Source organism: Lithobates pipiens, unplaced genomic scaffold, assembly GCF_037356315.1.
Source record: "Lithobates pipiens isolate NorthernLeopardFrog02 unplaced genomic scaffold, aLitPip1_a1.2 Scaffold_22, whole genome shotgun sequence".
NCBI lineage: Eukaryota > Metazoa > Chordata > Amphibia > Anura > Ranidae > Lithobates > Lithobates pipiens.
In genome coordinates, this window is record NW_027507784.1 from 21,333,176 (window position 1) to 21,357,592 (window position 24,417).

General features: G+C 44.7%; 1 protein-coding gene across 3 annotated transcripts in view; it reads right to left on the bottom strand.

The window, feature by feature from the left end:
- The window catches only part of LOC143923385 (uncharacterized), a 144,011-nt gene that overhangs the window by 17,374 nt on the left and 102,220 nt on the right, over positions 1-24,417 (bottom strand). For all 3 annotated transcript variants that reach the window (XM_077447009.1, XM_077447010.1, XM_077447008.1), the window contains 5 exons: positions 20,060-20,292; positions 10,674-10,966; positions 7,606-7,731; positions 4,189-4,330; positions 1,547-1,597 (listed from right to left, as the gene is read on the bottom strand). In XM_077447009.1, the coding sequence (XP_077303135.1) occupies positions 1,547-1,597; positions 4,189-4,330; positions 7,606-7,731; positions 10,674-10,966; positions 20,060-20,292 (845 nt within the window). The remainder of the gene's footprint in view (positions 1-1,546; positions 1,598-4,188; positions 4,331-7,605; positions 7,732-10,673; positions 10,967-20,059; positions 20,293-24,417) is intronic.

A 24,417-nucleotide genomic window follows, 5' to 3' on the forward strand; every position in this document is an offset into this window, starting at 1 on the left:
AGGTGGGTGGTCTGCAGTGGTGGGGATGGAAGAGGTTTGTACTGGTGTGGAGGGATGGGGTCTGCACTAACGGGACAGGATGTACTGGTGGGGGGTTTGTTAAATGTCAAATCAAATTGTTTTGTACACAGGAATGTTCCACCTCTAAGGTCTTAGTGATAATGTCTATCAGCTTGTAAGCTGACTGTCATAATTAACCTGGTTATAATGCCTTAATGTTTTTCACCTTAATGCATTCTGTGCATTAAAGTGATACTAAAGTCACATTTTTATTTTAAAAATAACAAACATGTTATACTTACTTACTCTGTGTAATGGTATTGCACAGAGCAGCCCCGCTCCTCCTCTTCTCGGGTCCCTCTTTATAAGACCCTTATCCGAGCACGCTACCTGGCCGGCCAGGAAAGGGGGTGGGGACGAGCGAGCGCCCCCCCTCCTCAGCCATAGCAGGCCATCTGCCCTCAACATGGGAAGGTGCCTTGGGGAAGGGGGGCCGCGCGGCCCCCCCACCCCAAAGCACCTTGTCCCCATGTTAATGAGACATGAGGGATATCGGAGGAGTCCTGCGAGAAGACCCCCGAAGATGGAAGAAGACCCCCGGAGCTGTGCAATAAATTATTTTAACTCTTGTGTGTTGTGTTTTTTTTTACATTTTTTTCACAGGTGAATGGGTAGGGGTACATTGTACATTCATTCACATAGGGTGGGGGGCCGGTATCCAGGGGCCCCCTTACTAAAGGGGGCTCATGGATTCCGATAAGCCCCCCGCCCACAGACCCCGACAGCCAACGGCCAGGGTTGTCAGGAAAAGGCCCTTGTTCTCATCAACATGAGGACAAGGTGCTTTGGGGTGACAAGGTGCTTCCCCATCTGATATGGACCTGGGGGGGACCCCCACGCCGTTTTTTTGGTGTAGGGATTCCCCTTTAATTCCATACCAGGTGACGGGGCCAGCGATGCCTCCTTCGTTGGTCCCGGCCTGTAGCCGCGCTCAAAATGAGCGGACTTTTCTCCGGGCGGGAAAAGTCTGTTCATTTCAAACGTACTGCGGACTAGTACACACACGGCCGTATTGTCCGCCGAAATGCGAGTCCGGCGGACAGATTGATGTGCAAAACTACTTTCTTAGTCCGCCGGACTTTTGGGTAAGAAAAGTCCGCCGGAGCCCACACACGGGCGGATTGTCTTGACTTTTCCACCGGATTGTTTGATCGTGTGTACGCGGCTTAGGAGTACCTGAACTTCCTTACCAACCCTCTGATCCCAATTTAAGAGACTATTTCATTGTCTACGTTTTTGCCAATAAAATCCATTCAAGTGGATCTGTTGTCAGTCTCCAAGTTACTGGGCCATTTACCACGGGACATCCCCTAGACGAGGAAAACAGAAGGTAACGGTAAGCCCACATCTAACCAGCAGCTCCTTCGGGGGTTAGTGCTACATATGTAAGCCATGTTCGAAGATTACTGGAAAATTTGTTACCGGGTAACTAAGTCTCACTTCTGTTTCATTCTTATAATCTGCAGAAACACAATATAGACCATACCTTCCAGATGTAGATGTTCTAACATTAAAGTCTGCAGGTCATTTATGTCTCCTGGAAAATAAAATTCCTGCAGTTTGTAAATTTTATTGGGAAAAAATACATATACATTTTATTGTTATATTATATGTATGCAAAGGGCTGCTAATAAGGGGTTACTGCCAGCCCTCCTGTACAGGCCCCAAGCCCCATCAGTTCAATATGGTTGCCTCATCAGCCAACAAGCAAGGGAAAGGGAATCGTGGACAGGAAGTGGTGATTGGTGTGTGTGGGGGGGTGGCATTTACTAGAATAAATCCCCTGTTTGTTTTCCATAGCAGCTGAAAGCCAGCTCCTCTGCCTATCTCTCCCACCGGCTTTCAGCTGCTGTAAGAGAGCCACATGGAATTGGTTCCAGTAAATGCACCCCCACCACACCGATAACCCCCTCCTGTCCACAATTCCCTTGCCTCTGTTGCCTGACCCCCCCTGCCCCCGCCCCCATGCTTCTTTTGTGTTATGTAATTATGTAATACACAGCTAGCTCATAACACGGTTCTTAATTTAAAGTGGTTGTAAAACCTCAGACACAAAATATGAACAAAGCATATCCATCTATTGTGTTGACTACTTGTCTCTAAGCCCCTGTACACACGGTCGGAGATTTTCAACAACCAAATCCGTCGGATTTTGTCCGTCGGATTTTGCTCGTCGGATCTTGTCCGAAACTGTTGCATACACACGGTCGGACTAAGTTGTCGAAAAATCCGATCATTCAGAACGGGATGACGTAACGATGGCACTACGTTCAGGCTAGTAGCTAATAGCTTTGATGTAGGAATTTGATCTGAGCATGCGTGGCACTTGGTCCAATCAAAATTCTCTACACATGATCGGAGTATGTCCGATCGAACCAGTTGGTAGGAAAATATTTCCAACAAGTTGGAAAATTGGGTCCGATGGATATTCCGACGGAATCAGTCCGATGCATACCACACACAGTCGGATTATCCGACAACACGGTCCGATAGGACACATTCCGAAGGATTCTCTGACCGTGTGTACAAGGGCTAAGAGCACTAATGCCGCATACACATGATCAGAAAAACCGCCGGATAGTCCGCCGGACTTTCCGAACGAGCGGACCTGCCCACACACGACCGGACTTTTAAAATGAATGGACTTGTCCACACACCGAGGAAAGTCTGTTCATTTTGAATGTGGCTCCAGGTAGCCGGGACTAGCAAAGGAAGTCAATGTCGCCGCCTTTGGCAGCGAGATTGACACGTCGCTGGCCCTGTTACCTGGTATAGACTTAAAGGGGAAGCCCTACGCTGAAAAAACGGTGTGGGGGTCCCCCCCCCAAGGTCCATATAAGACCCTTATCCAAACTTGAAACCGGCCAGGAAAGGGGGTGGAGACGAGCAAGCGCCCCCCCCCCTCCCTCCGAGCCGTACCAGGCAGCGTGCCCTCAACATGGGGGGGGTGCTTTGGGGAAGCGGGGGCCGCGCGGACCCCAAAGCACCTTGTCCCCATGTTGATGAGGAAAAGGGCCTCTTCCCGACAACCCTGGCGTTGGTTGTCGGGGTCTGCGGGCGGGGGGCTTATTGGAATCCAGGAGCCCCCTTTAATAATACCCCTACCCATTCACCTGCGAAAAAAATGGCTTTGTCGGGAAGAGGCCCTTGTCCTCATCAACATGGGGACAAGGTGCTTTGGGGTGGGGGGGCCGCATGGCCCCCCCTTCCCCAAAGTACCCCCCCACGTTGAGGGCACGCGGCCTGGTATGGCTCAGGAGGGGGGGCGCTCGCTCGTCCCCACCCCCTTTCCTGACCGGGCCGGGCTGCATGCTCAGGTAAGGGTCTTATATGGATGGCTTCCCCTTTAAGTCCATACCCAGTAACGGGGCCAGCGACGTGTCAATCTTGCCGCTGAAGGTGGCGACATTGATTTCCTAAGCTAGTCCCGGCTACCTGGAGCCGCGTTCAAAATGAACGGACTTTCCTCCGTGTGCAGGAAAGTCTGTTCATTTCAAAAGTCCAGCGGACTAGCACACACATGGCCGGATTACCAGACTCGCAGTCCGGCGGACAGTTTTTGAGTCAAAACTACTTTCTAAGTCCGCCGGACTTTTGGGAAAAAAAAGTCCACCGGAGCCCACACACGACCAAGTACGCCAGAAAGTCTGATCGCGTGTATGAGGTATAACTGTAATTTCTGTCTGCTGCTTCGTTCCTCTGCTAATAGAATCAGTCAGTTCTGCCAATTTTTCCAGACACTAGGAGAAAAATGGTGATGGGGAGGGACCCCCAGCTAATTGAAAGCCTCAGTTCTGTTCCTGTGAGCTGTGTGAAGGGGGTGTGTCCCTTCCCTCCAATCAGCTCTCAGAGTTCTCCTCACTGAGTCCTGAAGAGTGTAACTTCAGCTCTTCGACCCCCCCCCCCCCCTTTTTTCTAACAGCTCAGACAAGCTATATAAAGTCTGGACTTTGAATGGATGTAAAGAAGAAAATATAGCAGATAAACAAGCACAGCTTATGTAGGAGGATTGTTTTTATCTCTGTACATCACCTGAGGCCAGTCACATCACTGGTTATATGGAAGGGTTTACAACCACTTTAAGTATTTTATTCAAAATTTGTTTATACTACTTTTGTCATATCTTACCTCTGTCCACCTCTGCTTGCCACATGGAACTGTCACCATCTTCTACAGCTATACCAAAGCTTTTATAGGTTTCCTTGTCATCTACAGTCACCTCTGTGTAGGGGTACAGCCCTGATATGTAACTACTTTGAAACAGCAATGTCTGCGAATAAAGAGTCAAGAAATAATTAGTGCAATGCAGGGCACAGCCTTCAAATGAAGAACATTTATGCCACGGACTATCCGGCGGTCTTGGTTCAGCGGACAATCTGCCTGTGTGTGGGCTCCGGTGGACTTTTTCTTCTCAAAAGTCCAGCGGACTTTGAAAGAAGTCTTGGCTCAAAATTGTCCGCCGGACTGCATTCCATCCGTCTATGTGCTAGCCTGCCGGACTTTTGAAATTAATGGACTTGCCCACACACAGAGAAAAGTCTGTTCATTTTGAACGTTGCTCCAGGTAGATTTAAAGCTGAACCCCTATGCCGAAAAAACAGCGTGGGGTCCCCCCAAAGTCCATAGCAGACCCTTATCCGAGCATGCAGCCTGGCCGGTCAGGAAAGGGGGTGGGGACGAGTGAGCGACCCCCCTCCTGAGCCGTACTAGGCCGCGTGCCCTCAACATGGTGGGGTGCTTTGGGGAAGAGAAGAAGAGGAGGAGAAGAAGGCAGCGGCATCAGCGACAGAAAGGGAGACGCTCGCTCATCTCCACCCCCTTTCCTGACAGGCCGGGCTGCATGCTCAGATAAATGTCTGCTATGGACTTCGGGGGGACCCCCACACTGTTTTTTTAAGCATAGGGCTTCCTCTTTAAATCCATACCAGGTGACGGGACCAGCGAGGTGTCTATCTCGCAGATGGAGGCAGCGACATTGACTTTCTTCACTAGTTCCGTCTACCTGGAGCCACGTTCAAAATGAATGGACTTTTCTCCGCGTGTGGGCAAGTCTGTTCATTTCAAAAGTCTGGCAGACCCCCGCCATAGTCCGTCGGATTGTCCCCCCTGACCTAGTCCGTCGGAAAAGTCCGGTCGTGTGTGGGCAGGTCCGCTCATTCTAAAAGTCCGGCGGACCTCCGCTGCAAAGCCGGATAGTCTGATCGTGTATACGCGGCATTACATGTCATCACTCCCATTGCAAATCCAAAAATAAGCGGTTTACGCCACATTTCTGCATAGTCTGAAGAGCCATGCAAATCATTGTTTTATATACTGGGGACAGCCATGCATCCAGAACCTCTGTGTTACAGCACAGATACAGCCCTCAGTGGAGGTTACTTTAAGCCCCTCTCCATATCCTGTCTGGTTGTACCATTAAGAAATACTTAGTGAAAGTGCGATGTTATTTCTCATTCATCTCTAACTTCTTTGCTGGGTGTTTCACATACAGCTTGTGCTACAAACAAGACTTAAGAACATAACTTTAACCCCTTTTGAACTAATAGTTGTTGCTTTCACATTCCAAATATAGGCCTATTGATTAATCTGTATATGGCAGCTGTCCTAGATTTGCTGGGCTAGTCCATCATTTTGGCCTCTGTTCTATCGTTGATATGTCCCGGGCCATGTCCCAGAATCACAGCATCAACTACAACAGCACACGTTTCCCGGAAGGCATTATGCTGTGTATGAGGGGAGTGTTGATGAAACTTCTGGATGGCTGATTTTTTTTCCGGTCCACCCTTCTGCCATTGGGAGTTGGGTGGATGGAGCCTGATGGATAATCTCTGCTTCCTCATAAATGAAGCATACTCAACCTATGGCCGATGACCTCAAATCTGTGGCAACACACACAGCCTCTTTTGGATGAACAGCACTCTACTGAATTATTGCTGGTCCTTAATCATACCCAAGCCACTATTGTGGATGGCTCCCCACTCTTCTCTTTTCTTCCAGGGAGAGGAGCTTTTACCAGAGTGGATTACATGTAGTGACATCCATGTAGGGGCTCTGAAGGTGGATTTTCACAGTTATGTGATGAGCTTGGGGACTTTTGATTTTTAAAATTTGGGTCCCATTGACTTTAACAGAATTCGCCATTTGTAAAATATACTGTATATGTGTGTGCATTGCGCTAATTAAAAACATCTGTTTATGCTAATATAAAATACTTTCCTTTCTATTTACTAATGCTAGCAGCATATGGACTAAAATACTAAATATTGATTGAGAGAGTTTAGTTCCACTTTACATACACTTAAAAGCTCCTGCGTAGGAAAAAAATGTAGGCTTCTCTGGTTTAGAGCCCTGTTGTATAATGTTCACTGTGCTGTACTACCCAATGACAAGGGCAGTGGTGGCTGGTGGGTTCTTCTTTGGGGGGGGGGGGCAGATAACCAACACCAGGCCCCCCGGTGACACGGCACTGAGACAGCATCCAACCCCTCTGGCGTTCTGGTACTTACTCGCTCATGTGGTGGGGCTGTGGTGTCCACTCCTCCTCTCCTGGAGTGCAGGCAGAGGTGGCTCCGGTGCCCGCTCCTCAAGCTTCCTCCGCCATGTGTCTCCTCTTCCACCAAAGCACTAGGCATGCAATAGGATCACCCGACGCTTTGGCCAATTGGGAAACGGGTCTCACAACCTGCCACCTAATTGGCAGGGAGGAACTTTAGTGTGAAAATAGTGAAAATGTATTCTCTATGGTCACACAACAGGGTGGGATCAGTGCGCAGCACTCTGAGCCCAGAGTCCACCCTTTTTTGAAGTCTATTAGAGCCTCTGGCTCTACTCACATGCTTCAAACCCCCCCACCCCCATTGGAATCCATAGTCCGGTGCACTGATAGGGATGGGGGGGGGGCAGCAACCCTATCCCCCCCTTATGGACGTGCCGCCACTGGAAAAAGGGTGCCGGATGCCCGTAATCGTCTCCCCCATCCTGCGCCATGCTTTGTAGTTCCTCCTAATGATCCTATATCACTACTGTGTCTCGTAGGAAGGGAGGAAACATAAAGTATGTCCGATTTTTATGAGATGCGCAGAGGAGAGTGAGGGTTTCACGATGGGATGCAAAGCTGGATACCAGGATTTATTTTTCATTTTTATTTTATTGAAAGGTTGAATTTATAAAATAATGTTTCTGTAGTTTCAAAGTACACAATTTAATTTTTCCCAGTTATCATAACTCCAAAATTATTGTTATAGTAAAACACAAAATAATTATATTTAGGAATTAAATTTTGTTTTCATTTTAACACATATAAAAAAATATATATATACATATATTATATTATATTCATATAAATAAGTAAATCTAAGGTCTGCCTATGTACAGTAACAAAAAAAAAAAAAAGACAAGTGATCCCTTGAGAAGTAACCATCTGCAGCCAATGATGGATGTGATCACCATGCTACCAGGTTTCCAAACTGACACGCATGTTGTTCTTAATGAAGGAAAATAACTACAGAATGAAAATATATAAGAGAATATTAGTATTAGTTCTACCTTGGGCAAAACGCGGGCATTCTGAGATGCTTTAACCTCATATTTTCTTCCACAGTAGAGAAAGTCAGTCTGGTGAGGTTTGTATAGTCTGCCATAGCCCAGGTTCTGCTCAAAACTGTTAATATCCTGTAAGCAACCAGAAAAAAATCAACATCCCTAATTTCACAAATATCGTTTTTATCTTAAATGAAAGAACCCCCTAACCTAGCCAAAATGAGATGCAAAGAAAAAAACAACAAACAAAAACAACAAACAAAACATTTTTCTCTGCAAAAAACAAAACAAAACATACTTGTCCATTGAGTTCAGCTTTGCCTTCTTTGCACCTTGCAGGCAAAGCTCCTCTTGTACTTCTCTACTCCCACGCTGCCATCTTGAAATGAGATCCAGCACAGATCCAGCACATGCGTTGTGTCGGAGGGACACAAAGCACTACTGACCGCTGTGCCACCCATCGTCAATAATGGGAGGACAAAATACGACATCTTTCCAGAACGAGCATACTCCCACCCGTCTGTCATTTCATTATACAGCGTGCGGGAAACAGTTAAATGGATGGAGGTCCACTTTAAAGATTCAATGGCACTTTCGTGTTGAAGACCGTAAGCTGCACATTGAGACCATAGCTGCATAGGCAACACCCAGAATACCAAAAGCCTTCCTTTGCTTCTAGACTACACTAAAATAACTGGATTGTGTGGATTTTTAGAATAGCAGAGTTTTGGGAAATGATGAAGACATTTTGGATTGAAGATAGTCATTAAGTGTAACACAATCCTGAGTTTTGAAGGCAGCCTAAAGCTAGCCACTGACAATAGAGGATAGTATAATATGTGGGAATTATATGTGCATAAGAATTAGTATTGGCTGCTAGGTCCCCAAATATTTAGGCTCTCCTAAGTAACCATTCAAGATTAGCTTGTGCTGACTTGTTTAGTTGTTGTTATAAACATTTTCAATGTCAACGTATCAGGGAAAGCAACAGAGATCAACAATTTTGTCCAATCAGAGGTTTTCCTATCCTTTCTGATTACCCTCCTCACCAATGATTCCCAGACAGTGGATTGGGATCACCTCACAGACACTGGACCATTTCAAGGGAACTGAACTTGGGTTCTCCCTTGGGTTCAGTTTGAACCGATGTTTGGCCAAGCCCAACAGTAAAATGTCATTGCTTGGCCAATCAGCTGTGTAAGCAGGATTCTTAACCCCACAAATGCACAAACACAAATAGGCTGAGGATGCTGTTGACATAATTAACCATCGTTTCTGGCCTTATATGGCCACATGGCCATGTTAGGTCACTGATGTCATGAACATCTTATCGCTATGTCTATGTGCAGTTGTGAGCCAGGGAAAGCCCTGCCTGCATATGATTGGCCCAGCAGTGACAGCTTACTTCCAGGTTTGGAACACACCCAAGCTCATCACTATGTCTTATATCTAGGGCAGTTGGGGCCCAGGGGCCGTATGTGGACCTTTATTTGCCTTCATCAGGCCCTTGGGACACTTTCTCCCACTGAAACCAAGCACTATTCCTTCTACACCAACAATGGGGCATAATTCCTGCCACTGATACCAACAGGGCATTATTCCTACCACTAATACAAATGAGGGGACACTATTCTTCCCAATGAAAAAAAATTGCAGGGCTCTATTCTTCTCACTGTCACCAGGCATTCCTTCCCCTGATACCAATGATGGGGCAATATTCATTCCACTGATACCAACGATGGGGCATTCTTTACTTCCATGGACTCCAGGGCATTTTACAATCACACTAGCCACATTCCAGCCCCCTCAAAGTCTGAAGGAAAGTAAACTGACCCTTTGTACAGAAATTTGGAGATCCCTGATCTAGGGAAACCTGAATGCCTCCACATGAGTTAAGGGATGTCCTAGAACAATTAATATTAATGCATAAATCACACATTTATAAAGGTCATAGACAATAAGAAACAATAAACAAATATAGACCTAGACTCACTGGCCACTTTATTAGGTACACCTGTTGAATTGCTTGGTAAAACAAATTGCTAATCAGCCAATCACATGGCAACATCTCAAAGCTTTTAGGCATCTAGATGTGGTGAAGACAACATTCTGAAGTTCAAACCAAGCATCAGAATGGGGAAGAAAGGGGATTTAAGTGGCTTTAAATGTGGCATGGTTGTTGGTGCCAGGCGGGTGGTCTGAGTATTTCCAAAACTGCTGATCTACTGGGATTTTCACACACAACCATCTCTTGGATTTACAAAGAATGGTCGGAAAAAATATCCAGTGAGCAGGAGTTCTGTGGATGAAAATGAAAGGGAAAAGGAAACTGAGGCTACAATTTGCACAGGCTCACCAAAATTGGACAATAGAAGATTGGAAAAATGTTGCCTGGTCTGATGAGTCTGGATGTGACAACATTCAGATGGTAGGGTCAGAATTTGGTGTAAACAACACGAAAGCATGGATCCATCCTGCCTTGTATCAACAGTTCAGTCTGGTGGTGGTGGTGTAATGGTGTGGGGGATATTTTATTGGCACACTTTGGGCTGCTTAGTACCAACTGAGCATCGTTTAAATGCCACGGCCTCCCTAAGTATTGTTGCTGACCATGTCCATCCCTTTAGGACTACAGTGTACCCATCTTCTGATGGCTCCTTCCAGCAGGATAATGTACCACGTTACACAGCTCAATCATCTCACCACTGGACAATGAGGTCCCTGCACTCCAATGGTCTCTACAGGCACCTGATCCCAATTCAATAGATCACCTTTGGGATGTGGTAGGACAGAAGATTTGCATCATGGATGTGCAGCCTACACATCTACAGCAACTGTGTGATGCTATCATGTCTTTATGGACCAAAATCTCTGAGGAATGTTTCCAACACCTTGCTGTATCTATGCCAAGAAGAATGAAGGCCAACGGGGGTCCAAAACAGTAGTAGCAAGGTGTACCTAATAACGTGGCTGGTGAGTGTATACAGTATGTGCTTTTAAATTATTGTTGTCTAAACAAATACTTGATGAGAAGTAACAATTTCACAGTAACTAAGGATATAGTCACAATTTACCAGTTCAACTGATTGGTTATATGGCATAAGATATAGATGGATTCTGAACTTCCTGTGATCTGGATCAGTAACACCGGATATCTTCCAGTAAATCAAAACCATGCCATGAAAGGGTATGAGTTGTGTTATTCCATCCCTTAGCCACATGAATGGGTATAAAAGGATTCCAATAGGGGAAAAAGTAGGATTCTCCAGGACAACATAGTATGGCTCAACTCTAGTTGGTGCTTCCAAGGTTATGTTATCATCTTTGAAGTGAGCACATTTAATATACGAGGTGTCTCCTTTAAAACCTGCAAATTAATTTAAAAACAAAAAAGAATGTTTATGGTTCTGTTCCGTGCTGCTTTTTTATTAAATGATTCACACAGATTGTGGGGTTAGGTTGGATAAATATGTATAAGTGACCTTCCTTTTGTCTTAAGAGGATCACTACAGAAGAGAAGACACATGTGATGGGGAAATTAAAGGATAAGTAGGTAAAAAAAATATGCATTTACTATTTTTTGTTTTAGGCGCCTGAAAAACATGGCACCAACGATCAGCAGATCTCTGATGCCCTGCAGGTCTCACAAAGACAGGAAAACTGAGGCCGCGTACACACGCGGGGACTGTTCGCCCAACTTTGTCCATCAAACAGTTTCGGCAAACAGTCCGCTCAAACTTAGCATGAAGAAACTTGCCCACACACGACGAGCGAACAGTCCGCTGAAACCGTGCGCGATGACGTTTCGAAAAATTCGACGTCCAATACACTGCAATGCAACCTTTCCGACGTGGAAATCCTTTCTGAGCATGCGCGAGACTTAGTTGGCCGAACAAGCCTACACACGAGCGAACAGTCCGCTGAAACCTTGTTTCAGCGGACAGTTTTTCGGAATTTCCGAAAAACTTTGTTCAGCGGACTGTTCGCTGAAACTGTCCGCTGAAAGCCCACACACGAGCGGACTGTTCGCTGAAACAAGGTTTCGGCGGACAGTTTCGGCTAACAGTCCCCGCGTGTGTACGCGGCCTCAATGAACTACCAAAGAACTCAACAGCAAAGGCTGCCAAGTTTTCCCCATTCACAGAACACTGTGAATCTTTTTAGATTATGGCAGCGAATGGGGAGAGAAGATCCCCGCTCGTTGTCAAAAGGGGGATCGGAGGGGTGCAGGGGCCTGTACATGTGTAACATGTTACACCCTAAATATGGGTGTAACATGTTACAAAAGATGAACTTATTCTTTAAATCCTTATCAGTCTTCTGGTAAACTACAGTAGATTGTTTTGAGCTGTTGTGTGCAAAAGGGACCAGTCGGAAAAGACAGCAGTGAAGTGAAAACTCAAATCTTACTTTCTTAACTGAACTCAATAAGAAAACCCCATAACTAGCATTAGCATATTTAATAAAGTAGTTGTTCAAGTAATTTGGAAAATAAATCAATAAGTTAATGGCAAATCATATTACATGTATAATTGTGGTAAAGCAAAACTTCACCCCAAAGGAGAAGTCAGACTTTTCTTCCTCCTCTCCCCTCCTCTGACATATTTGGAACATTGTTTTTGTTTTTTTTGGAAGTGGAGTGGGTATCCAGTTTTCAGATGTACCCACTACCTCATCTGGTTGGATTCCCACTGCAATTTCACTGGAAGTTCTTCCCAGCCATCCCGCAACCTTCTGGGACTTGTCATAGGTCGGACAACCCATCGCCCCCAGCGCTAAAGCCAAAAGCCTCTGAGTCATCTTTGACTCAAAAATGACAATGGATACACAAATAGGATCAGTAGTCAGTGGATCCCACTACCTTCGTCACCTATTACGTAGACTCATCCCCTTCATCCCGGAAGGAGATACAGCAGCAGTAGTTAGAACAATCATCAATTCCCGACTTGACTACGCAAATTCCCTCTACCTAGGACTTCCAAAATACCAAATTTCACGTCTACAAATCGTCCAGGACACAGCAGCCAGACTGGTAACTGGGAAAAAAACCTGGGAATCAATCACCCTGTCCCTGAGGACCCCCCATTGGCTAGCTGTGAAGGACCAGGTTACATTTAAGACCCCCTGCCTCACTTAGAAAACGTACTCAAGGAAAAGCCCTGCATTACCTCTGCGTCAAAATAAAGCACTACACCCCAGGTCGCCCTCTACGGCCAACTAACCAGAACCTCCTCCACATCCCGAAGACCCGTTATAAATTAAAAGGCGAACGAAGGTTCACAGTCCAAGGACCACGGCTATGGAACACTCTACCCGCGGACATCCGCTCAGAAGAAAACCATCTGGCCTTCAGGAAGAAGCTCAAGACCCATCTCTTCTGAAGACCCAGACGGACACTGGCGGCAAAAGCACCTTGAGGCGATTTAGTTTGCATATGTAGTGCTATATAAGTTATTCATTCATTCATAAGGCTGTGGGTCCATTCACTAGTCATAGCTAGCTTATCACAGTTCAGATACCTGCTCCAGGAACTGAATAATGGTGGAGAATTGGCCTGGGTAAGGATTGCGCAAGATCTTTGGACATGTGAGTGTCTGTTTAATAAAAGTCAGCAGCGGGGGCGTGGCCTGCACCAGAGCTGAATGGCAGCATAAGTCCGGAGCTCCGGAGACACGGTGGAATCAACGGCTCAAATCTACGGATAAACACCCCGTTTTGACCCCTAAACCTGGCGATCAACCTCGGGCACCGCTGAGGATCATGCCGAACAAACGAAAAGGCTCGTCCAAGCCGCAACGCTTGATGGATGACTTTACTAGGCCGCGGCATGGAGGTAGGCAATATGGCGCTGACGCCACATCCACCCGCTCTCACAATCCTCGGTTCGTTCAGATGAATGCTGACAACTCACCCTCCCTAGATGAACCGCAAGATAGCTCGCACTCCCCACCTCCACACTCTCCCTCTGGCAGCCCGGTTAAGGCTAAAATGAGGATGGATGGCGCTGGATTCAGCCCAGCCATGAGCCCTGCATCAGACTCAGGGGAGGACACTAGGGAACTTCCAGAATCCATCACTAAGTTCCCCACAATGAATCAACCTGTGCTGGACACAGTCCTCAAGGATATGCTTGTCTCTTTGAGAAGCACTCTACAATCAGACATGATGAACTGTATGCATAAGCTAAGCGGGGAGGTGAGAGCAGTGAAACACAGGGTGGATCATATTGAAAGGAAGATGGGAGAATATGCATCCACCATTAATGACTTGGTGGATGCGAATGAGGAGAGGGAAGGAGATTCGGCATGGGTGAAGAGTAAATTAGCAGACATTGAAGACAGATCCAGGAGGAACAACCTCAAAATACGGGGGATCCCCGAATCGGTCACACCATCAGACCTGAGATCATATGCCAAAACCCTGTTTGCCTCCCTCCTGCCTGAAACGCCCAATATAGAGTTCACTATTGACAGAATACACCGTCTGCCCAAACCTTCTCATCTTTCGGAAAACATTCCCAGGGATGTGATCTTACGCCTGCATTTTTTCCATATAAAAGAGCAATTGATGTCAATAATGCGTAACCGGGAGCAACTTCTACCCCAATACAAAGACCTACAATTTTACGCTGATTTATCCCAACATACCCTACAAAAACGTAGGAACTTGAACACTATCACGAAAGCACTGAGGAACCACCGTATCCTTTATAGGTGGGGCTATCCGACCAAACTCGTTATTACAAAGCAAGACAAACTCTTTGTGGTAGACTCCTTGGAAAAAGGGCTTTTGCTGCTTAAAGAATGGCAAATAATCCCTGAACCGGCTGACAACAATGTCGCCACCTCCAGCAAACTGGAACATATCCATGACTGGAAAACTGTTACGCAGCGAAACGCCAGGTCCCATCATTAACTACCAGCTTAGCCTACTTTGGGTCATGGGAACCTCAACTTGTCCACCTATGGTCCCCAGACCGAACAATAGGCTTGAACTTACCCCCAGCCTACTTGAGCAGCATGTAGCTGCACCCGGGTATATACCCCTTAGAATTGCTTAGGCAACGCTTTACTGATGGTCCCTTGTTCTACAGCAACACGTTCACGGTATCATCCATCAGCAAGTACGCCTCTGCTTTTGTTCAATTTTTTATATCTTTCATGTTTTGTTTGTTTTTTGCTTCCTCTGCCTTCACACAGTCTACTGTCACAGTCGAACACTGTCTGCCGTGAGATCTCTCTCCTACGAGATCCTATACAGCTATGGGATGGAAACAAAACCCTGCTTCTCGGGCTGAACCTACACTCACAGTGAGTAAATGTGATTTTCTTGTGACAGGGGCGCCTTTACCATTTTTGCGAAGGATATGTGCTCTGCAGCCCGCACTGAGTGAACCACGCCACCATCCTCATAGATCACTATTTCCCCTATGGCTATAAACTTTTTGTCGATTAACGTTAATGGCCTCAACCACCCGGTGAAAAGGAAATCTCTCTGGGCTGAAGCCTTACAAAACAGGGTTGACATCCTGTGCGCCCAGGAAACTCACTTTTGTGCAACTTTGGCTCCACCATGCAACAATAGGCAATATCCACATGTTTTTACAGCTAACTCCACATCCAAAACCAGAGGGATGCTAACAGCGATTCGGGACACTGTTGCTTTTATTTTACAAGAAGAGCATAAGGACCCCAATGGTCGATTCCATATACTCATCTGTGACATTAACCAAATAACGTATACTATTGCCAACGTGTACGCCCTTAATTCACGACAACCTCACTTTTTCCTTAAGCTCATGAAACGGATCAATAGTATTAAACGGGGCTTTTTGATAATCTGTGGAGACTTTAATGTAGTGCCTGATCCCACGGTGGACTCCACGGCAAGGCAGACTCGCGTAGGCTTATCCTTACTTGAAACGCTTCAAGGGGAAGAGTTGTTTGATGTGTGGCGCTGTCTACACCCTGAGGGAAGGGACTACACGTTTTTTTCAGCGGCTCAACGAACTTACTCTAGGATCGACTTGTTCTTGGTTGATCAAACGACTCTGTCTCGGATCGTATCTTCTGAGATTAATGATATTACGTGGTCTGACCACACCTCTATAAAATTCTCAGTGACAGACACCTCCATGGTGGGCTCCACCCCGGTCTGGAGAGCTAATTCTTTTCTTATGCAACAACCGGAGTGTAGGCTGCGCATGGAGCAACTCTTAAAAGAATTCTTTACCTTAAATGAACCATCGGTGTGCAATCAATTCACCTTGTGGAATTCCCACAAGGCGTGTGTGAGGGGAATTCTTATCCAAATGGGGGCGAGGGCAAGAAGGCAGCGACAAAGCAAGATCCAGGATATCACTTCTAAAATTACTGACTTAGAATCAAAAAATAAACACCAACCATCCACTTCCAATTCTAAGCTGTTAACCCAACTAAGATGTGATCTCAGAACACTCTTATTGGAGGATTTTGAGAAACATACCAAAAGACTTAAGATGAAATATTACGCACATGGAAATAGAGCAGGGAAATTGTTAGCGCACCAACTTAAAGGACATAGACATAAAACCAAAATCCCATTCCTCTTACACCCCACCACCAAACTGAAAATGCAACACCCCCAAGACATTGCAGACGCATTCAGCCACTACTACAGCACCGTCTATAACCCCAAAGAAGACAGAGATACGCCACAACCTACCACTGACATGATCAATGACTTTTTACTGCAAATCTCGCTACCTACACTGACGTCACAACACAAAGCATCCCTGAACGCACCGTTTACTATTGACGAAATAACTGAAGCGATTGATACACTCCCACTTAACAAATCCCCAGGACCGGACGGTTTTGTGGGGGAATATTACCGCACTTTCAAAGATGTTTCAGCACCTTATCTGGGTAAAATTTTTAATAATGCCGCTGCCTCTTCGTCCTTCCCCCCCTGAAATGCTCGAAGCTTTAATTGTGACATTGCCAAAGCCAGGGAAAGACCCAAATACACCTGCGAATTTTCGACCTATATCCTTATTGAACACCGATCTGAAATTATACGCCAAACTGATAGCAAACCGCCTGATAGATGTTCTGCCACTTCTAATTAACCCTGACCAGACTGGATTCATTAGGAGGCATCAGACTTCGGACGCCACCAGGCGACTGCTGAACATTGTTCATCTGGCTGGTGCTGGGGGGAGGCCTTCTCTGCTGCTGGAGTTAGACGCAGAGAAGGCCTTCGACCGGGTGCATTGGGGCTATATGGAGACGGTCCTACGGAGGTATGGCTTTCAGGGATTTATGCTGCAGGCAATATTAGCCCTATACTCTACACCATCTGCCCGGGTGTACACCTCGGGCATTCTTTCCAAGCCGTTCCAAATCACTAATGGCACCCGTCAGGGGTGCCCACTTTCCCCTTTAATTTTTAATCTCATATTGGAACCCTTGGCCACCCTTATTAGAGGGCATCCTAACATTACCGACTTCCATACCCATAAATCTGAACATGTCATCAGCCTCTTTGTAGACAATATTATTCTAATGCTTACGAACCCTGAAACTTCCCTGGCTTCGGTACATGCAGTTCTACAAATGTTTAATATAAGGTGAATGAAAGCAAATCTTATGTACTGGGAATGGGCATACCACCAGGTTTACAGAGAGAGCTCAGTTCACGGTTTCCATATGCCTGGTGCAAAGATAGAGTTAAATACCTAGGGATCGTCCTGACTGCTTCCACAAGGGAACTTTTCTCGGCTAACTATACTCCCTTTCTTAACTCTCTACCATCAAAACTTCAAGACCTAGCGAAGGCTGAATTACTCTGGTCGGGGCGTCTAGCGGCGTTTAAAATGGTGATCTTACCACAGATTATATATCTCTTCAGAGCACTGCCCATCCCGATCCCTAACTCATACTTTATCAAAATGCAATCTATGATTAATAAATTCTTATGGAAGGGAAAGAGAGCAAGGTGGGCCTTTAGAAAGTCCATAGCGGTAAGGAAAGCTGGAGGAGTGGGCAATGTACTGATGAAAGATTACCACACGGCCTCGGTTCTTGCGCAATTGAGATCGTGGTTTCCAAATTCACCTAGAACGAAATGGCAGGAGCTGGAGGAATTTCAGCTTCCTGGCACCAATACCTATAACTACTTACTGGCTAGTACTATTCAAAAGATGCCTGCTGTGTCTCTAGCCCCAGCAATCCGTGTGTCCTTACAGGCCTGGAAACTCTTACTTGATACCCCCCCTATTGATACGCCATTGTCCTCAATTCAGATACCTCTTGCATGCCTCTCAGAGATTATACCTGATCTTCAGGTGTCACATTGGGTCAGAAAGGCAATTAAGACTATCGCTGATCTTACTATAGGACCCTCTGTGAAAACATTCAGATCGTTACAGATCGAATTTGACCTTAAAGGATCGGACCTCTACAGGTATACCCAAATACAACACTTTCTCAAAGATAACTCCCTTATCTCAATTCAGTTGGAAGATTTTCCTCTACCCGAATAATACAACCACTAACATTAAAGGAATTTCCCTGTTCTACACCTCATTAAATGGTAAACTACTGTTCACCAAAAACTCTAACATTATAGCCTGGGAACGGGACTGGGGAACTCAATACTCGTCAGACAAATGGCAACAGGCACTTCAATCCACTTACTCGGCCACCATGTGTATAAACTTATGGGAATTAACACAAAAAATACTCCTGAGGTGGTATTTGACCCCGTACAGAGTGTCCAAGTTTGATAACCGAACATCTCCGCTGAGTTGGAGGCAATATGGATGCGTGGGTACACTCTTTCACATTTTATGGGAATGCACTAGCATTCAAATACTCTGGGATAAAGTGTTCCGTACGATTGAGAACATATTACAGATACAAATACCGAAACACCCTGGTATGGCCATTCTCTCACTTGACTTAGATACACTACCCAAAAGAGCAAGAGTAATAACTACCCACATCTTACTGAGCACCAGGCTGGTGATCATGAGACATTGGAGGGATCGTGATCCCCCAGAGCTGGGAGAAATATTAACTACCACCAACATCTATGCAGCGTATGAAATTCTATTTGCCTCATCCCAAGGCAAATATCTGAAAACACAGGGACAGTGGAAACCGTGGACTGACTGGTATAGATTGAAGCAACACCCTTAAAAGGGCTTTTGTATATTTGAGTAATAGTGGCGACTTAAATACCAACAACAGACACAATAGACTGTGTACTTTCATTTTGAATTTTCCTTTTCTATGTTTCTGTTTCTTTTTTGCATGTTTCTTTTTTGCATCTTACTTCTACAATTCTATATTGAATCTGGTTCGAATTGTACTACATTTGACCCCTATTTCAATACAAAATTGAAGATATTGTCGGCTTTCAGCAACAAGGTCTTTCACATCCCACAAACGCTAATGGCAATCGAGGAGGTGGGAGGTTCTCTTGGCCCTTCACAGTGTGTTCCCGGTTGGGGTGGGGGGGTCGGAGGATGCCCAGCTCTTACATTATTAAAGCGGTGAAGGCGGGGGTAATGTTATTATTTTCCTATACTTTGAAATTTCATCACGATTTGAACTATACTGGATAGATTCAACAAGGCTGTACAGGCCATTTGAGCATGAACATATGCTGTATATTTGTTAAGTAATACTGTGTATACACTGTTTATACTCTATGGAAAAACTTGTATATATTTTTTTTCTTTTTTATATACTTCAATAAAAATTTATTGAGATAAAAAAAAAAAAAAAGTCAGCAGCTATAGTTTTTGTAGCTGCTGACTTTTAATTTTTGAAAACATGGCTGTAGAACCACTTCAAAGAAGGTCTGCTTATTACATTGGGTCCCCCACCTCCATGCCAAAACACCACATCATGCCTCTTAGGAAAAAAACAAAAGAATAGATAGAACACACCTTACATCTTGCTTCCACCTTTGGTGGATAGGTGACATTGATGTTGCGAGCCTTCTGGCGCAATCCTAGAAACAATAAGGATCTGAAATTTTGAGAGAAGAAGCTCATACTCTGTGTTGGAATCTCTTCTCACAGAAAGCATCTTGATGTCACCAGAAACCAGGTGTGTCGTTTTCTCTGCAGGTATGATGGGGGTGTTTTGGAATGGGGGTAGAGGTCCTAATGTGGACATTGCATTTTAGTGCAAGGTCAGCTTTAATGTGTTATCTTTTTTTGCTCCCATATAACCACATGGACAATATCATTATATTTTTCTGATCTATTTTTTTTTTTAAGTATCATGTTGCAGTTTGGTTGTGCAGTACAGAAATTATAGAGAAAATAAATAAATCACACACATGCCCAGACCTTGTACCTTTAAACACATGTCAATCATAGCAGTTTCCATCGTAAGCTTTGGTAGATAAAACAATCACTTTTGGTTTTAATGGAATCTGAGATGACCGAAAAATGTAATCTTACCTTTTAAACACAAACAATGAGGCAAGTACACTTCAGAGACCACGCCAGGTTCCAGATCACTGTGTATGTTGAAGAGAGGACCCAATATCTCATATCCACTTTGTAGATTGTGGAATAGGGAACTATAACTATTCCAGGAATCCACTTCATATTCAATGGTCACTGGGCGAGTCACCTGGAATTTAATTCCAGTCTTTGAACAACGGAAGAGTCCAGCAGATTGAAGTTCCAGCCTGGGACAAGTAAGCAGAACAAATGGATCATTAATAGACAGCAACGTTTACTGAGCCCAGTGTAAGCATTAAGGACAACAGCACAACCTTGGAGGACTCATGGGTGTATACACCAAGGCTGAAAATAGTCAGCATATACATTTAAAGTGGGTTCATGGAGACTGATCCCCCATACAAAGTCCATACCAGTCCTTCCAGCTTTGTTGGCCAGTGTCTATTGTTCCAAAGGGCGACAGTGTAACCCAATATAAGTGAAAGTCCTGAGAAAATGGGTTTAAATACTTTTGAGTTGTCCCACCATGTGGGATATCAACAATAGAAAGAAGGATCCACCGCTCCAGGCTGATTCACCAAGAAACTGGCCGCTCCAAACAGATAGGGGTCCCAGGTTCAGGCTAATTGCGCTTACTCATAGCTTCGAGTAGCTTCATAGATATGAGTAAGCGTTATATTCAGCGTGAAACGCGTCAGAATTCCTTGTTCTACATTCCCTTTGCTGTTGTGATTCGCATGATGTGAAGGTTTTTTAGTGGAAACAATAAAGGCACAATCTATTTTACTTGAGCCGGAGTGCGGCTATCCAGAGTTCTTTTGTTTTTTTCATGTGGGATATCAACTTGTTTACACATTTACAATATTAGACACATTTTAGAAGTAATATTTTTGTTACATTTGCTTGTAGGGATTGCTATATAGGTTTTATTGGCTATTGTGTTGTATTATTGTTGGTTACATGAGGTTATATACTGCAAATTAGTCAGATGAGGTTACCATTACATTTCATTAAAATATTGACAACTTGTGCCCATGTTGATGAGCACAAGGGCCTCCTCCCCACAACCCTGGCCGAATGTCAATGGTTATGGGGGTCTGCGGGGAGGCTTATTGAAATTTTAAAGCATCCGTTAACAAGAAGGAGGCCCTCATACCCCAGCCCCTCTACATTCTGTCAGGCAGAATCGCCAGCTGAGAGCAGCAATGAATCCCCAGTTGTTAAAGACACCAATGGGTGACTGCTTCTTAACAACCAGCTAGTCACTGGTTGTTATGGACGCAGGCAGGTGCCTGCTTCTAACAACCAGTGGAAAGCCTTGAAAATGCATGCAGAAATGCATGTAAACTGCATATGCATTGCATTAAATTATAACACAATACATTTAAATATGCAAAATGCATTTCTGAAAAACAAATACCGTGTTTTAAAGTGCACCAGTGTGAAAGGACCCTAAGAAAATGATGAGCATTTTTAAACATTTGTTTTGTTTCTAATTACTGTTGTAACATATTGTATTGTGATTGTACAGTCTATCTGAATTTTGCTCATTTGGGTGTTCATCTGAACGGCAGACTTTTAGCTCATTCTGTGGAACCTGAAAATCATATATAGTAGCACTTTTTCTACTGCTAGTATACAGTATATGACAGCTTCCTTCTTCCCCTGTCAATAATTGTTAGGTAAGCATCAGGTGCCAGCACCCACCCCTTCTGCCCTGTGGCCGCCTGCTACATGTGGTTTCCTTGATACAGCTAATCGTCTGAAAACTGTAGCAGTGTTTGGATCTATTATAGGAGATATAGGTAAGGCTTTGGCTTTGGAGACGCACGTGAGTGTAATATAATGTTGTATATCTAGATGAATTGAGTACTGTGTAATTATATATATATATATATATATATGATATGCAGCCCTAGATTGATTGCTTTTGACATACACATGTGTTTGTGTTTTTTGTTTCTGTTCTTTTTGATAGAAGGCTTGTACCTCAAAACTGGACGGCATCCCCCGTAGAAGCCTGACATATGGGTGAAACATGTTGGTCAGTCCACCCTATAATGCTGTCTTGTTTAACATTGTACTTGCTAATTGTTATATCTTCCAACCAAATTATTTTTATTTTGGGTTTCAAAATAAAAAACTTTTAAATATTATATTTGATATTCTTGCAGTCTATTCTGCACCTAAAAAAAATCCCATAAACTCCCCTTGTTCATTGATTAAATCCAGGAATGTGGTGCTAAAATTAAGTTAATAGGTCCATGATCAAAAAATTGCTCCCCACGTCCTTAGAAACCCGTGATATCTCCCACCCCCATACATTTGGGGATAGTGATAGTGGCTGATATTGCAAAAATATGGCCTCTGTGGAAGTGTTTCCGGTTATGTCAGTATGGAGCTGATTATGTCTCTGCAGACATGTTTTTGGATGATATCCGATGCGATGAAACATGTCAGGTGGGTTGACACTAGCACGCTGAAAGCCGCGGTTGTTTGAATTGTGTGATGCATTTATTCATGTACTAAAATTGAAGGTTACTTGGAATACATTTTTTATATATGTCATTACTGGCTCCACTATTGGCTTCCTTATTTCTTCATTTGGTACCATTTGGTATCGCTGGCTGATATGCTGAATGTTTTACATCTGGTGTGAGAATCTAAGGAAAACTGTGTGAAAACCATTTGATGACTTGCCACTACCCTGGGCTGAATTTCAAGCTGACTAATGGAGATGTGATTTTAGGCTTCCATTATATGCATACTATTTACAGCTGTCTGGTAAGCAGATTGAAGTCTCACGTGGTGGTGAGTGCTGTTATTTACATGCTGAAGCTGGTGACGGAGGTATTCCATTCTCCATCTTTGGACTCATTCTCATTTTAAGAGCTGCATTCTGGACTTTTATCTATTTTATGTTTGGTGATCAAAAAATTGTGCTGGCCGCTTTTTTCTCGTACATCATGGGACACAGAGACTCAGTAATTACTGATGGGTTATAGGGTATCACTAGGTGATTGGACACTGGCACACCCTAGACAGGAAGTTCAATGCCCCATATAACCCCTCCCCCTACTGGAGGTACATCAGTTTTTTCGCAAGTGTGTTAGGTGTTGGTCACAAGTAAAGATGTGCTTGCTTAGCTCCGCTGGAATATCCTTACTGGGGCCAGCTATGCAACCGGATCCATTCAAAGTGTGTTTTCCAGACCCGGGCCTCGTGCCCAAAGAAACAAGGTTTTACCTGCAATGCTTCTCTTTTTAGAGAGCTGGACCCTGGGACCCAGTATTTGTTTTTTTCAGCCACATTCCTGGCAGGGTGCTTTACGGGCCCAGAACTGTGGATCCCCCTATTCAAGGGGGCCCCAGTCTCTGAAGGTTTTTTTCCTAACAGAGCCCACCGTGAGAGGTGAAGATTGGGTCTGTTATTCAGACCCTGCAGATGGATAAGGTAAGGGAGACTCCTCAAGAATTTTTCTAATTCTAGTAGGTTTTCTCCTTTTAAGTAAATTAATGCTATGCCTATAGTCGCCACCGTGGGCTGCCAAGAGCATATACCTTTCATGCCTGATCTGTCTGCTTGGTGTCCACGCTCTATGCTCCTCCAGCCATGCTCCAGGAAGGATGAAGGTAAGGGTTTTTTTCCTTCTGGGATTCTCCCTCCACGGACTAGGGGACTGAGGCAGGCCTGGGCAGAGAGCGGTAATATACAGCGGCTTCACATCCACCAGCCCTTCCCTCTCCTCTGTCCCAGCCTCCCCCCCATGCTTGTCAGCAGGGTTAGAGCCTCTGCTCGTGTGGGAAACACTTGTTTTTAAAAATGAGCGGGGGAGGGGGGCGGAAGTGGTTGGAGGAGGGGGGGTGGAGCACTAGGCTACACAGGCTTTAAAGTGCACTCTTTTTTAGATGCAGACAGCCTATGGAGGGACACAGAGCTGACAGGCGTATGTGAGTGTGGGAGACACAGGCATTCCCAGGCAGCATTTACTTCTTAGTAGCAGCGGCAGTTGCTGAACTACAGGGCTCAACATAAATAAAGAACTGATTCAAACCTCCATCAACACCCCATTGGTTAGCACCTCATCCCGTTAGAATATCAAAGAATTTTTTTGGAAAAAAAAACAAAACAGGGAAATGGGACATTAATGGTGCAATACTCAAAGAAGAAGTATGTATATATAAAAAAGTTTATAAATATTTTATTACAATAATCCCATAAAAACAGAAGTCATCTTTTACAGTCATACAAATTTTTTTTTTCTATGTAACTTGCAATCCAAGAAGAGGTATGATTGGGGTAGTTGCGATTGGTTTATCCCGACATGTTTCGCTTATTGCTTCATCAGGGGA